At 53.0% G+C, this 14962-nt stretch overlaps 7 protein-coding genes across 7 annotated transcripts; 4 read left to right on the top strand and 3 right to left on the bottom strand.

Annotated features, from left to right (window-relative positions):
• Window positions 1–15: 15 nt before the first annotated feature.
• BDW74DRAFT_164223 (uncharacterized protein) lies at window positions 16–2589 on the top strand. The gene has a single exon (XM_073726226.1). The coding sequence runs from the start codon at window positions 59–61 to the stop codon at window positions 2453–2455; it is 2397 nt and encodes a 798-aa protein (XP_073577659.1). The 5' UTR covers window positions 16–58; the 3' UTR covers window positions 2456–2589.
• Window positions 2590–2808: 219 nt separating this feature from the next.
• BDW74DRAFT_164224 (class I SAM-dependent methyltransferase) lies at window positions 2809–4295 on the bottom strand. Its single transcript, XM_073726227.1, has 2 exons — window positions 3948–4295; window positions 2809–3885 (listed from the first exon to the last, which is right to left on the bottom strand). Exons 1-2 carry the CDS (start codon window positions 4186–4188, stop codon window positions 3245–3247), a joined length of 882 nt encoding a protein of 293 aa, XP_073577660.1. The 5' UTR covers window positions 4189–4295; the 3' UTR covers window positions 2809–3244.
• Window positions 4296–6078: 1783 nt separating this feature from the next.
• Window positions 6079–6724, top strand: BDW74DRAFT_184211 (uncharacterized protein; the record flags this gene model as incomplete). Its single annotated transcript, XM_073730746.1, has 3 exons — window positions 6079–6229; window positions 6288–6565; window positions 6617–6724. 3 exons carry the CDS (start codon window positions 6079–6081, stop codon window positions 6722–6724), a joined length of 537 nt encoding a protein of 178 aa, XP_073577661.1.
• A 331-nt stretch (window positions 6725–7055) lies between these two features.
• BDW74DRAFT_184212 (uncharacterized protein) lies at window positions 7056–7518 on the bottom strand (the record flags this gene model as incomplete). The annotated part of the gene is made up of 2 exons (XM_073730747.1): window positions 7056–7066; window positions 7119–7518. 2 exons carry the CDS (start codon window positions 7516–7518, stop codon window positions 7056–7058), a joined length of 411 nt encoding a protein of 136 aa, XP_073577662.1.
• An 898-nt stretch (window positions 7519–8416) lies between these two features.
• Window positions 8417–9845, top strand: BDW74DRAFT_164227 (uncharacterized protein). The gene is made up of 2 exons (XM_073726228.1): window positions 8417–9604; window positions 9652–9845. Exon 1 carries the CDS (start codon window positions 8436–8438, stop codon window positions 9153–9155), a length of 720 nt encoding a protein of 239 aa, XP_073577663.1. The 5' UTR covers window positions 8417–8435; the 3' UTR covers window positions 9156–9604; window positions 9652–9845.
• Window positions 9406–12528, bottom strand: BDW74DRAFT_189622 (beta-glucosidase). Its single transcript, XM_073732015.1, has 7 exons — window positions 12353–12528; window positions 12076–12269; window positions 11972–12024; window positions 11696–11918; window positions 11397–11646; window positions 11181–11343; window positions 9406–11126 (listed from the first exon to the last, which is right to left on the bottom strand). Exons 1-7 carry the CDS (start codon window positions 12471–12473, stop codon window positions 9815–9817), a joined length of 2316 nt encoding a protein of 771 aa, XP_073577664.1. The 5' UTR covers window positions 12474–12528; the 3' UTR covers window positions 9406–9814.
• Window positions 12529–14306: 1778 nt separating this feature from the next.
• On the top strand, window positions 14307–14772 carry BDW74DRAFT_164230 (ergosterol biosynthesis ERG4/ERG24 family-domain-containing protein). Its single transcript, XM_073726229.1, has one exon. It carries the CDS (start codon window positions 14351–14353, stop codon window positions 14612–14614), a length of 264 nt encoding a protein of 87 aa, XP_073577665.1. The 5' UTR covers window positions 14307–14350; the 3' UTR covers window positions 14615–14772.
• Window positions 14773–14962: the final 190 nt, after the last annotated feature.

A 14962-nucleotide genomic window follows, 5' to 3' on the forward strand; every position in this document is an offset into this window, starting at 1 on the left:
CGACTACGACGCCATGTTCGAACAGATTGGGGAGTCAAGCGGTCTTCCTGTTCCCAAGATGAGGAGCGCCAAGTCTGCGCGCGAGGAGGCCACCGACCGGTCCAGCAAGATCTTCACCTTGTACGAAACCCTGCACGCCATTATCCAGCGTCATGAAGCAACACTTCAAAAACGGTGGGCCAAGAAGACGCGTCAGCAGAGGCTCAGAGTTTTGCTCAATGCCTGGCCGGACATGGCAACCACCCACCGCCCCGATTTCGACTGCTTCTGGCGGCAGCAGAACACAGAACGAGACATTGGGCGTGACGACTACTTCTTGTGGCCTTATATCAACCAGGAAGACTTGTCCGACACCAGGCGCCTCTTGCTGTTACTCAACGCCCGTGGCCGCCATCCGCCGTCCTATTTCGCCGCTGCCGATAACGACGCCATGCATCTGGGCATTGTCACGGGGGCTATCGTCCCTTGCTTCCTGAACGAGTATACCATGATCATGAATGGTATGACCGACAACTCTCACGAGTACGGCAAGCTGGTGTCGTGGGATGATGAGCCAGACGCCTTTGACTGGCTGCATACGCAGAAGCAACCTCAGCCCGGCGACGGGCTTCTTGTCTTGAGTGCCCAGGAGCGCTTGCTGGAGTTCCTGGTGGACTGCTGCAAGGAAATCCTGCACGAGATTACGCTCTCAGACATGACAACTGCCTTCCCTATCGTCCCGGAGCCGCAGCTGAAACACGCGAGCGAGATCACGGGCTTTGACTCCTTGGCTGCCAGGGTCGCCGAAGCCCTGTACCAAGTACCGGCAAAACTCGACTTTGAACTGGTCAAGGGCTTGCTTGATGCCCTAGCATCCGCCACAGAGGACCACGTCTGGCACCTGCGCGAAGATCCCGGTTACTTTGCCGCGGAAATTCTGGGCCGGAAAGAGCGCATGGATGAGGTGGATCGATATATGCGTAGCCTCGGGGGGCCGCCTAACTCACGCCGGAAATCGTCTATATGGGCTGAGATTGTCCCCATCCTCCTTGCAGACTCCTACCTTTATCTGGAGATCTATTCGGAGCTGGCACAGCAGGCCGACAGGTTAGTTGCTCTGCAGAAGCAGTACGCCGACGTCATTTCGCCTTTGGAAGACCTCCCCAAGGATTTCCACGAGGCCCTACTTGTCTTTCAGTATTTTCTGTACAGGGCTGCCAAAGTGCCGATCGCGCGCCTGAAGAATGCCATTCTTTCCTCGCCATCCGTCCGGGAGTTTTATCTTGACGAGATGAGATTCTACGAAGGTTATCCCGACATGGGATACACCGGGACAAAGCCAAATGATGCTCAGAAGAAGTTCATTTGGATCATCCACACTCTGTCAGAAGATGGAAACGATCTCTTCCTCACGAGCTTGCCTTTGATCATGGACGAACTCGACCGTCTGATGGACAAGGAGCGCTCCGCGCGCGACTTGCTGACCCCTTATCTTATGAAGATGCTCGGCGATCTGTCTATCCTCGCCCAGTGCTCCAGGCAGCTGGGCCTGTACAAGCCTTGGTTTCAGACCTTCGAGACCGACATTGCCGATCGCAAGGACGAGTTCAATGCAGAATATTATCGGCGCGGAGAGCCTATGAAGAAGATATTGGATGGACTCAACGACAACGCTCTACGCAGGGCCGTCGAACTTGCCAATCCAACCGGGGGCAAGTTTGCATACCCCATCGAGCGGCGCCGCAGTGAACAGAACGTCGAGGCACTGCGTAGTGCCGAAGAGAATTTGGATGCATTCTGGGCCGATGTTGATCGCGTCATGGTGGCCAAGGGCGCGGGCCTTAGAGGCACTGCACTTGGAAATCTCTTTGAGCAAGGCCGGATCTTGCAGCGGACGCCCGAATATGTCCCGCGGGAGAAAGCGCCTGAGCCCGCGGCATCAACACCGGATCAGGATCAGAACCAGGTTAACAGGGACGCCCACCTCTACGCCTCATATCAACCAATCTCAAGAATCTACTCGGGCATCTCAGGACACTCCCTCGCCACCAAGGAGCCGGCGGCAAAGATCAAAACCCGAGGACAGCCGCAACACTCCACTGCAGACAACTCCCTGACAACACCACTATCAAACCCCTCCCTCCAAAGCGACGAGCAACCAACCTTCGCCGTCGACGCGCGCGCCCACAAAGTCTTCCGATCTCTCTTCTTCAACCCCAACCTAAACTCCACGCCGGGCGAAGTCCCCTGGAATGACTTCCTGCACGCGATGACCTCCGTGGGATTCACGGTGATGAAGCTGTACGGCTCGGTGTGGCAGTTCACGCCGACGAAGCTGAACGTCGAGCGCAAAATCCAGTTCCACGAGCCCCATCCGAAACCGAAGCTGGCGTTCAATGTTGCGAGGCAGTTTGGTCGGCGGCTGAATCGGGCGTATGGGTGGTTTGGGGAGATGTTTGTTTTGGCGGAGAAGTAGGATAAGCGTTGGTAGAACAGATAGAAGGAATGGGAGGCTCAGATGTATGCTTGGACTCACTCAAGTTTCTTGCCTTTAAGGTTTCATGCTAGAGTTTGAGACGCAGAAGCCATATGCACATTTGTTTGAACCAATCGAGCTCTGTAGGGCAAACATCAGTCAAGTACATTTGATCAGCATTTGCCGATGGCATTGGTTCGACCATTATTTCGGCTAACCCTATTGTATCCAAGTTGCCAACCGCCTCGAACTCCATAAAAAGGACGAATAAGAGGATAAGACACTCGGTTTCAGTCTAACGAGTCACGGGGGATAAAAAGGGCCAAATCACGCATGGCAACGTGCTGTTCCTTCGAACCCAGGCACTACTTACTGTGGCAAATTGGTACAGACAGCATGTCTTCTAGTAGAAGCACAAAAAACTTCAAGGGCCAGGCAAAGTTATCTCCAATAGCCGAACCAGTCTCTCCTCCCAAAGCCCGTCAGTAAGATTATCGTTACAATGGTACAGAATGAGCCTATCCGAGCGCAAAAAAGCACTGGACTTGACCAAGAAACGTTTGATAGACACGGAAAGGAATAATCAACAAACCAATTTCCGGCGGCATGATGCTCGCCCAGGCTGCATGTCAGATACGGGGCATGTAAGTAAGTACGGTTTTGAATATCAGCGATATCCCAGGTAGTCTTCCACAGAATGGTAGCAAAGCGTCTGTACAAAGAAGATCCTAAGTAGCAAAGGTGTGAAAACCAGGTCTAGAAAGGCTATTACACGCCTAGCTCGTCCAATCAAACAAAACTAGACACCCAGACGTCCATAGCTCTAACTCCTTTTCGACCCCCCGGTATACCTTGCAGGCTCGCCTCACATGCATCACGCAATGCCAGAACCACCGCCCGTTCCCTCTCGTCCTTTACCCGTTCCTCTATTTCGCTTGCGAATGACGGGGAAAGACAAGCAGCGACTTCCCACTGCCCGTCCAACAAACCCTCCCCGCCTTGGACGCGAGTTTCAGTCTCCAGCTGCCACCCGGCAGCCAGGGCTAGCTGGGTAAGCTGTTTCGGCCCTAGCACTGTTCGGACGTTTGACTCGCTGCTGGTCTTACGGCACTCCAGCGCTGCCTGTGCGAGTGCAGCTAATAAGTGAGGCTGGGCAGACGGATGCGTTGCTACCAACGACCACTCCGCAAGAAGGAGACGCTTGCTATGCTGCTTGAGCGCACGGAAGGTAGACAGGATAAGTGAAGGTGAGGCAAAGTACCATAGGCTGTGGGCGAGCACTGCTGCATCGAAGATCTGATGTTGATTGGCAAGCGATGACGGGAGTGAGGACAGGTAGTCCAGAGGGGGTTGTTGGATCCAAGTGATTCGCTTCCCTAGCGGACCTTGTGAGATGTGATCCTGTGCTTGGCCGAGAGTATACGGGGAACCTGCTGGAGCTATTAGCTTGCTGCTTGACGGGCAGGAGGGCAAGACAGGCGAGGGGACTGACCATAATCCAAGTCCGCCGGGTCAACCGCCACCACCCTCCCCTTCTCGCCCACGGCAGAGGCAAGGACAGTGGTACAGTCTCCCTGTCCACATCCTAGTTCCAGCACTTTCAATTCAGTGGGAATGTTCCAGTGCTGCAGCAGTACCAGCCGGTGCGAGGTCTGAGAGTGCTGTATGTTGAAGTGGGCGGGGTCGTGCAGGGAGAGACGGGCAATCGAGGCGGCGTCGAGTGGAGTGGCCATCCTAGCCTCATCGAAGCGTTGGGCTTGTACTTTGTCTTGATTCGACTGCGTGCGGACTATTTCTGCGCTGAGATTTCCGTACAGGGGGGAGCAAAAGAGGGCTGAAGCCTTGTACACCTCTGGTATGGTAGGCACGGATGAGCCGCGGAAGATTTGGAGACCGCATAACGTTGCACGTGGCGTGACTCATAAGGACCTAGGCTGCTACCTAAGCACCTGGGCGCGTTACGACCTGATCCAATTAGATATCTCTTGTTCTGTCAATTTCACCCCGCCAGCCACCATACACGACTCATGATCGGTTTCGTATGTGTGAAAACACTTATCGTCGCATTTGAGCGTACTTTGGCTGGAAATGATCACTATTTCGAAGAGTCACCAGAGATATGTAGCAACAAGGCTCATTCTACAAGAACAATAAGATCGAATATGCGTGACATGGCTATTCTACCGACTGATTCGCCCTTCTTACCAACTCAAACCCGAAGTTCGGCGCTCTATCATTCTGTAGATAGCTCACATGGCAAGCCACCCGCTGGCACCGGAGCTCCACCACCAGAGTGTCCGCACTGCTGGGGCAGGCAAACTCCACGGTTGTGCTGTTTGGCTTGCGTGTCAGGTCTAGCACGCCGAGCATTCACCGCGAACGGGCAAAGACGAATACGATAATGTGTTATAGTCCAGCTGGTCTATGCTCGAAGAGACGGTCGCAGAGGGCGCAATAAGCTGCCACACTTCAAGTTCCGTTATATTTCCTTTCGTCGTGAGGTCCTTGGCACGCGCAGAGAACTCGGGAGGCGGCCACTAGGAGAGCGCGCAGGCATTGACGCCAGTGAACGGAACGGGGAAGCGCATTATTGTCGAATCCTTCTCTTCCATCAGCTAGAGATCGGAGGAGAGGTGGATAGTTTAAAAAGGCAATGGCAAACGAGGAAGTGGGGAATACGAACCTCGACAGTGATATAGACCTGCACACCTTAACTCCACACAGCGTCTCTCAGCTTTCGGCTCACCCGTAATACCCTATCTGGCCAAGAGTGGCGATAGACCTGAACAGGGGGGAGGAATTCCGCTGCCCCGTCCAATACAAGTCTAGCATCGCCATAAGGGAGATCTCCAAGTCCAGAGGCAGAGAAGGAATAGACTCGGTATTTCGATAGTGTAGTAGGAAGACGTGCAATGTTGACCCTGGATTGCAGGGCTAAGGCGAAGGAAACGTAGATGATAAGCTTTGGTAGCTGGGAGGGCTTGGAGGGCGCGAGGTCAGAAGGGTTGTCCGAGGCTTGCAGCAAAGGGACAAAGTGGTCGTCCTCGGATGAGGAGCGCTTTGCACCAGCTGCGCTGGAGCCTTGATCCTCGTCTTCTCGCGGCAGGGATGCATAGCGAGTTGAGCTGGGTTTTGCTTTGGATATGGGCATGTCTAGAGACGGTCGCAGAGCAGAGTAGAGCGAGCAAGGAGGATGGAGGGACGTCATGGGTGAGAGCAAGGAATGCCTGAGAGTGGAACTGCATGACGTCTGGACGATAGTAGGGTTACAATGCATAAACATTGAATCAGATACTCGGCACGGCAGCGGGGACGGATCGTCTAAATGCTTAAAGTGGGGGCGCTACCTAGGGCTGGGTAGGTAGATTAGAACCCCGGCCTTTAGTGCATGGTCTAGGGGCCCCGCCATCATTATCTACCTAATAGATGATACAGGCTCGGTAAGCCGCGATCTACGTGTACGGTATTATCTAAGACGATCCAACTGCCTGACTATGGTAAGGTATAGTATCACAGGCCGTTTCAGCTCCTTCTGGTAGCATTGAAGGGTCCGAACTCTGAACCTCTCAGACTTCATCTTACACTTGCTCCCCACGCCGTGCTGCTCCTGACTGCTATCAATCATGACCGGAGTCACCTTTCTGCTTGCTCTCGTCCTTAGCATCGACCTCACATCCGCTGCGCATGCTGGCTTCCACATCCAGTTCCCACGGATGACCCGTGGTCCAGGCAAAACGGCTCAGCTCCCGACGGAGAGGTACAAGCCTTTATGCGGTACATATTTCTCTATACTCTGCCCATCAGCCTCGTATGTTGATACACACCACTATAGGGGAGATACTGCATAACCCCGAGATATATACCCGCCGCTCTCGCAGTTTCCCCTCTTTCTCCGGCCATCCTGGAGACCTAATGACCGCCCTCTACACGCGACAGAGGGTGCCAATTAATCGAGACGGCTTCCCCTTCACCATCTTGCAGGATGTGCGCATCCAACCCTCGGGGCAGCTGTGCGTGAACGTCACAATTCCATTCCAAACCACAGTCGACGAGATCGGAGTCATGTACTTTGAGGCGAAGGATCCGAGGACAGGGAATGTGGTACACCACGTCAGTGAAACACCGTAACCAATAGTAGAGGTGATTCTGATTTGGCGATAGTGCTGCGACGTCAAGATGGTTGATATTGTGACGCTTCCGGAGGATCATCCGGCTATGTGTGCGACTAACAACGAGACGCTCACCCCGATGCCGGACGAGTTTTTGTAAATGTACACTGAAGAGGGATCATGTCTCATGCCTAGCCCGTATCCTTTGCCCCCTCGTCTATCTGAGGACGAACAGCTTTATAAAATGTTGTTGTTCAGACTGAGGGTGATCATCGTAATGCTACTTCTATTTACAGACGTACAGATTCGAAGAGGCTGGGCACAATCCATGGACGCGCAGATTAAAATCATTGAGGATCCTGGCTACGATACTGAGTTCCAATATATATGTATATATGTATTCGTACGGCTATGTAATGGCAAGAAATCCATAGGCTCGAAGAGGGCGCCCCTGTACAACATGTTGTGGACAAGATAGTTATCCAGGTGAGTTAATGTAAACCTTCCATAATCCGCAGGCGAGTGGTGATAAGACGTGCACACTCTCGACTCACTTCGTGTCCGCATCAGATCGATCAGGATGGCTGGCGGTATGCTCGTCATCGTCAAATAGACACCGACGGTTGGCTTAATTTTCGTTTGCTTCAGACCAATAATGATGGCTGGCCGAGTGCTCGTCTCGTCAGATCGATAACGATGGTTGGCGGAATGCTCGTCCTCGTCAGACCTATAACGATGGTTGGCTGCGTGCTCGTCCTCATCTGACCGGTAGCGATGGTTGGCTGAATGTTCGTCCTCATCAGACCGGTAGCGATGCATAGCAGAGTTCTCGTCGGCATCGGACCGGTAGCGGTGGCTCGCGGCCTCGTCCGCACGGCCAGCCAAGTCAGCATTGGGAAGGGCTGCCGACTGGACAGGGAGAAAATTTAGGGCGAGGCTGGCGAGCCCGATCATGGTGATACTAAAACGCATGGTTGGAGGTTGGCTGTCTATTGAGAATTTCAGGAACCGAATGGCAAATGTCGTTGATGAGACCTTGTGAGTGCTCGGCATGTCCCTAGGAATTTATACAGAAGTGTGCCTACTCCTCCAGTGGCGACACAGGTGCCAATGCAAATCCCTTTGTTCTAGTCGACACCAAGAGATAGGCGTAGCTTCTGCTTTGGGTGCCTTGCAGCTGGTGTGATCCAATCGTTACTTGTGTATATGTATATGCCTCTTACCACCTACCCCTTCGGTCCTCACTGTATTGGAAGCAGGGTTCCATAGCCATCACGCGAGCCTCATCCAATGGCATACGAGTCATGTGGCCATCACGAAGGCAAAAGCACCATTGAGCCATTACGAGATGATACCGGTGCTCGTATATGTACTTGTGGATAAGTAGGGTAGGGTTACTTGTGGAGGCCTAGCTCTGTCCGGCATCTCTGGTCACTGGCACTCTCCACCTCATCAACGACCTCTTCCGAATAAAGGCTGTGAAGCTGATCACGCCAGGATGTTGTATGACAAGTATCTAACATACCGAGGCGCAGTGCAGGCATATTGCCAGCGATGCGTCGCCCGTTGCATGTCCCTGAATTCCGGGGTGGGCTGGTGGCGAGGATACCTTCATATGTCCGATTCTGCACAGGCTTGGTCTTGGAAGATCTCTGTGTGAGCAAAACGGAGTCTTTAGGCAGGGGCGTGTAAGCTGAGACTAGCCCGCACTCGACCGTGGCGCATTGAGACACTACCAATAGCAATGCAGTCCTATGACTCAATGCGCACAGCCCTGGATAGAAGCATCCAGATCTTAAATACTGAATGGTACCACTATCTCGGGAATCCGGTGCATCAATCAGTGAGCACCGATAAGCAGGGTCCATGAAATGCACACTATAACCCTAAACCCCAGCATCCAAGAAAGCCGAGGAAGCAAAACAATAAAGAACATCAACCAACCACCCAGACAAGAACTTGTCGGCCAAAACTTATCTCCTCCACTAGATTCCCCTTCGAATCATCCTTCGGATGGATTAAGCTCTGTTCTTCCCAATCGCTTTCTCCGTCTTCCAATCGAGCTCCGGCTTCAGATCTACCGCATCTTTCTCGTCCGACCGTGCAAGTTCGACCTCCATCACCAGTTTGGCTGTCATGTCGACATAACTGGAATACACCGGCCAGGCCCTATCGCTCAGCTGGCTCTGTCAAAGACCTTTCGATGCGCAGAATGCGATGTCCGCAATTGGCGATCGCAAGACCCAGACCTAACATCCGAAACACCGGCGCGTAGTCAATGGGGCCGTCCCAAGAGCAACCCTTACCTGTGCGACCTATGCTATCCAGAGTTTCTATATAGACTTGGACTCAAGAGTTGGCCCTCCATGAAAGGCTTGGACTGTCTCTGCGCGCGGAGGCAGAATCTTGGGATTCTGCTGGCAAGCCGACAAATCTATCACGAGGCATGGCCGGTTTTCTGGACAGAGAACACCTTTGCATTCGAAAGTGGACGGCTCTTGGCTGAGTTCCTGGACGCAATTGGGGCTGAGAAGCGAGCAGCGATCAGGTCCATCTCTCTACTGGCGCCCACGAAAACGGCAATGGATTAGAAGGGATTACAGGGGTGCTGGCCACGATTACGACAGTGCACTGACCTCCGAACGCTGGAATTGGACGCTAGTCTGTTGGATAACCTCGATACTGTCCTAGAACTGGCGGCAATCAATACAAGAGAAGTTCGGTTCACGCAGAAGTCCAAAGACTGGGGGTTCAATTCCTATGGTGAGGCATGTCGCGAGAGGAAGATCACACCGTGGCTCGCCTATCGACACGAGTACACAGATCCTCTCACAGATCTGCTGGGCTCGTCGATGACCAAGGGAGCGATGATGGACGAGAATTGCCTACGACAAAAGTTTGAAGAACGAGTTCAGCAGATTGGACTAGGAAATTCATAAATAGAGTGTCATGGGGTTGAATAATCTGAGCTTGACCTAGGCATGTCATGTTGGGAGGTTGTTTCCTTGGAACATTTAGAGATTATTGAACTACTGATACGGTACGTAACTCCCTGGTAAGAGATGCCTCTACTCACAGTCTGGACAGTGATATGGGGGGCTCTCCTGTTATAACCTGGTTGTTCATAAGGGCTGCCCATCCAAGATACTCGAATAGGCCGTGCACTGTGAGATACGAGGATATCATGTCTGTAGGAATTCTGGTCGTCCTTGAATACATCTTTCCAATTTCCTTGTCCTCGAGTTCCCAATCAGTAAGTCAATGTACCCTCCAGTGGCAGATCACGGCTACTCCGACCAACATAGATGTTGTAAGTCCCTCTCTGGAGGAGCCATTCTTGTGCGTCAACATCCCAAGTACTTAGATCCCGGCGATTCAAGCTGAATGTAACAGTGGCAGTGTTGCCAGACTTGATGGAGACCTTGTCGAAGCCACGCAGCTGGCGAACCGGGCCATTGGGAATGCCAATATAAAGCTGAGCGACCTCCTGACCATCAACATCGCCAGTGTTCTTGACGGTCGCTGTCACTGTGACCAGCTCATCGAAGAGACGCGGGTTTCCGCCGGGCAGAATTGATGCACTGGCGGGATAGGCCGCGGACGAGGCATTGGATCTCTTTGAGGCCTTGAGGTCCGAATAGTCGAATGTGGTGTACGACAGACCATATCCAAACGGGTACAACGGCTCAATTCCATCCTTGTCAAAGGCGCGATAGTCGATGTACAACCCCTCGGAGAAATCGGACTGAGGAAAGTACTGGTACTCTCCCTCTGGTTGCGCCGGCTCTAGCAGAGCACCATAGTCAGACGACTGTTTGGCAACGGTGTACGGCAAGCGTCCGGAGGGGTTTGCATCTCCGTAGAGCAGTTCGACCACCGCTCGTCCGGAATCCTGACCAGGGAGATGAGCGTAGATGATACCGGTGACATTGGCGTGGTCAGCCCATGCCTCAGCAGTACGGATGCCGGCGTTGTGGACAACCACGATGGTGTTGCCGCAGTTGTTGGCGACGTTAGTTACAATGGCGTCGCTATGGGTGTCAGATAGAGCCTCGCGGTCGTAGCCCTCTGTGGCATAGGCATTGATGAAGACCAAGCACACGTCAGAGGTGTAATCGACAGTGGGCTCTTCAGAGGTGAAGTCCCAGAGAACGGACGAACCATCCTCGTAAGCACGGCGTTTGATGGCGTCGATGGGGGCATCGATGTACGCGGGTGAGTTCTGACCGGACCCGCCACCAACATACAGAGTGCCGTTCTGGTACAGGTCCGATCTCTCTCTGTCGCCCCCAAAGTTGAAGTTGTTGCTAAGGTCGTATTTCAAGGGCGCGTAGGCATCGTAGCCAAAGACGGAGATTAGTTTCGGGGACTTGAGAGGGAGGGCATTATTCGTGTTCTTGACCAAGACGTGGCTTTCGATGGCAGCCTGGAGGAGAATGGGCTTTGCCTCCTCAGACGTGGCAATGACAGCTTCATGAGGAGCATCCGGGCTACTGGGCATTCCTACACCAGGGTTTGGGAAGACGGTGTCCTGGTCGAGGTAGTACCATGTTGCTAGGAGCCTACAGCAATGTTAGATCATAGTATCATGATACTGACGATGGAGAGGGGCCTACCGTGTGACCATGTCGTCTAAGCGGGAAGCCTCCATAGTTCCATTGGCAATGGCACCAGTCAGGTTGCTGTTCCAGGTGCTCGATCGAGGCATCACAACATCGAGTCCAGCATTGGCGCCAGCGATGCCAGCATGCTGGGCACCCCAGTCGGTGACTACGTAACCTGATATACAATGTGAGTGTCGATTCAAAAGAGGAGACATTAAAGGTGCATACCTTGAAAGCCCAGCTCAGTCTTCAACAAGCCATTGAGGGTTTTGCTATTCTGGCATCCGTAGGAGTTGTTGATGCGCTGGTACGAGCACATCATGTTGGTAGCTCCTGCAAGAACAGCGTCCTGAAATGGCCATAGATAGAGCTCGTGCATGGTCTTATCATCGATGTTTGATGAGACTGACTGAACTGCGTTTCCGTCCGAATCCGTGCTCGGGTTGCGGTTTGTTTCTTGCTCGTTGACAATGTAGTGCTACTCGAAGATTAGACTCTCCCTAGAGTCAATGTGAGCCGGGGCATACCTTGACCGATGTTGCAACGTTCTGAGACTGGAGGCCTTTGACAGTGTCGGCGACCAGAATTCCACTGAGATAGGGGTCGGCTGCAAATCCTTCCCAATTACGACCTCCAAGAGCAACCCGGCCAAGGGGACCGACGACGGGACCGAGGATCATGTTGACGCCTTTTTTCCGGTACTCCTTGCCCATGTAGGTCGCACGTGAGAGGGCAAGATCGCGGTTCCAACTATCAAGGTCAGCAAAGCCGACTAAGAATGGAGGATGGTCTGGTCAGTATACCTAGCGCCTACGGAAATGCCAGATGACCATCCATTAACATAATCGGGACCTCGCTACGGTGCGATATTAGTACATAATCGAAGTGACGGTGTCTGCATGCTCACCACTCCGTTCCCTGCGTCCGTCATACAGATGCCCGGGAATCCCAAACGCTCAATGCCTTGGATGAATCCCGCACAGCCCGTGTTAGAAGACACTCCAGCCGTGAGGTTAACCTTCTCATCGTCAGCCAACTGGGCAACGAAGGCCTTGGCCTTGGTGTAGGCCGTAGCCCAGTCACCGAGACCAGTTCCCTCAGCTAGCGGGCAAGTTAGCAGCGGCCATGTACGGCAAGGAGTCTGGGAGGAACGAAGGATAGAGCAAACAGCGAGTGAGACGTACGAGAGGGGTAAACTGGGGGCGATTGCCCGTAGAAAGCAGTATCGCTGGTGATGATACCCTGTGCTCCACTACCGAGGGCAAGTGCAAGCAGCAGGCCGGTCCTTCCCCACGAAGTCACCATCTTGCCGTGTGTAAAAACTGAGCTGTCTGATTTTCGGGAGATGCTGGGATATGCCGGGCTTTATAAACTATTGACCGCTGTTTCTATTGCCTTCTCTTGCCATCGTTCCGGTTTAGCCGGTAGTGTCTCCAGAGCTGAGGTCTGGGATGACATTTTCTGGTGACAGTACTGCTCGGGGTTATGTCGGAGGAACTAGCTGGTTACAACTGGGTAGAAGTTGGAGTAGATGCAGATAGGAACTAAGCTCAACAAGGCTCGGGTGCGGAGTCCTTGGCTTCTGACAGGCTGATCAGCCCACTACTACTGCCACCGGCCTTCCCCCCGGGATGTGGAGAGACAGAAGAACGTGGAATCCCCGTGGGGTATCTTGGTGCTAGCAGGGTTGTATGCTCACATTAACGCAGGGTAGATATCGACCATCCCATCATGAACTGGGAGAACAACAATCATAGAGATAGACTTGCCAGACATTCAACGCGATTGCATCAGCCAGCTTCGACATCACCACCGAAGCACGAACTATGGGCGGATTATCCGGGTTCCTTGCTCGGGCCTTGCTTGACTGCAGGTGGCTGTTCTTGTCCCGAGGCTACGCATGATCCTTCTTCCTTCTGACGGTATCCCCCCCGCTCTCAAACTGCCGGACTACAAACACTGTCGCATTTTCAGCCACCTTGGGGGTGCAGAACCGGATAAAGTCTAATCCGATCCGGGCATTTGGAGCCTATTGTCCCCAATTCTGCGCCGATGCCCGAGCCAATATTGCTCCTTCCCGTATATCCGCAACTTTTGAATGCGGCGCCATTATAAACGGTCAGGTCCATGAAGCCTTGGCAGAACCGTGCAATGGGTATCACGCAACCCCCGCAGGTGGTTCGATCATTAGTTCTGGCGGGGTATAGTAGGCACATACTCCGTACGCCGGCTAAACATCGGGGCTTTGAAGAACCTGACGCTGCCACAAATGCCCAAGCGCTGGAGAGAGGCAAACGCTCAACAATATCCTCCGGCCGTATATGCTCCGTCGTGACACTGACGTAGATTCGTCTATTGCGAGGATTTGCAACTTCAGTAGTGCCCTAAAGGACGGTAAGATCCTCTCAGCCACTGTAGGAACTTTAGCCGGAGACCATGCGACGGCAAAGATGGCCGGCACTACTCCTCCGCATGGACGCTGGTGCATATTCGCGGGAGGGCATCTCGTTCCGAAGCCCTAAGCCCGATCCACTGCCTGATCTCTTAGAAGCCTAGCTCTTCGCTCAGTTCTCTAACTTACCAATTGCCAATCAATCCTACATTTTCTCTGCGCACCATTCCACCAGTTTAAATCAACATTGCTGCTGGGGATGTTCTCCAGGCTATTGTCGTAGCAGGTACGTATGGTAGTTGCTGTACCATCAGTAGTGAACCGATACTCATTTTGCATCAAACTCGCAATATACTTTCCCCTTTTACCACTGTTAATGGGTGTCATAGCCAAAATTGGAGGCTGTTATCAGCTTGACCATAGTTAGTCCGTGACATATGACGGAAATATATCTTGGGCTCGGCTCGGGAGAATCACTAACAGTTGGATGCTTGACCCCGTAGCATAAACTTTCAGAAACATACACAGCCAAAGTTCTCTTTCCTTGTATTACTATCCGTCTTTATCGTGCTATACATTTCGTTGCTTCTATGCCATGCTGGGGTGCACAAGCACAGCAGACCCCAGTCCCACGTGATAGCACCCCAAGACCAGGCCAAGTCATGTGATCTCTTGGCGCGGCACTCGCCTTCTCACAGCGGGCTGGTGGGGACTCTCCCGACATATCAACTACTTCGGTGACTGGATGCAGGCCTTGCCCTTCAGTTTGCCTACGGCGGTTGCCGGGTACATGATTCTCCCGGCGGGAGCTGCACTGGCCTCCGTCGATCTTTCCGAATCCGAGGCTCGCACTATGCTCGATGGGCGAGTCGCCGTCCAAGGACCTGCAACGGGATGGGGAATGATCTTCACCTATTTCTATGTGCTGTACTTTGGAATCCTGCTCATTCACCGCGAGCGTCGAGACGATGCCATGTGTGCGAAGAAGTATGCCGAGGATTGGAAGGCGTACAAGCGGACGGTCCGATGGAGAATATTGCCCTGGGTTTACTGATCACAGTTGACTTGGAGCATTTTGAGAGGGTCTTGAGAGGTACCGGTAAAGGGCAAAACTGGCGGCCTATTCAGTGGAAGCCCGGAGACATTCTTTTTCATGACAGACGTGCCAGTCGCCAGGGCCTCGTCCGAGGCAATCATGTAATAATAGCAAAACAATGTATATTTACTCATCTAGTTGCTGCAAAGCAATGAGCTTTGCTGTGTCAATAAGCATGCCAATCCCTACCTCCACTCTGTTGCAAGGCATCACCCTCGTCTGGCCAATGGGTCTATTTCCCCTTGGGGAGCGGACGGAATATACCGCGGACTAGCCCAACATGAAACATGCAAGGGAAAGATCGTC

Source organism: Aspergillus multicolor, assembly GCF_047715735.1.
Source record: "Aspergillus multicolor strain CBS 133.54 unplaced genomic scaffold BDW74scaffold_58, whole genome shotgun sequence".
Classification (NCBI taxonomy): domain Eukaryota; kingdom Fungi; phylum Ascomycota; class Eurotiomycetes; order Eurotiales; family Aspergillaceae; genus Aspergillus; species Aspergillus multicolor.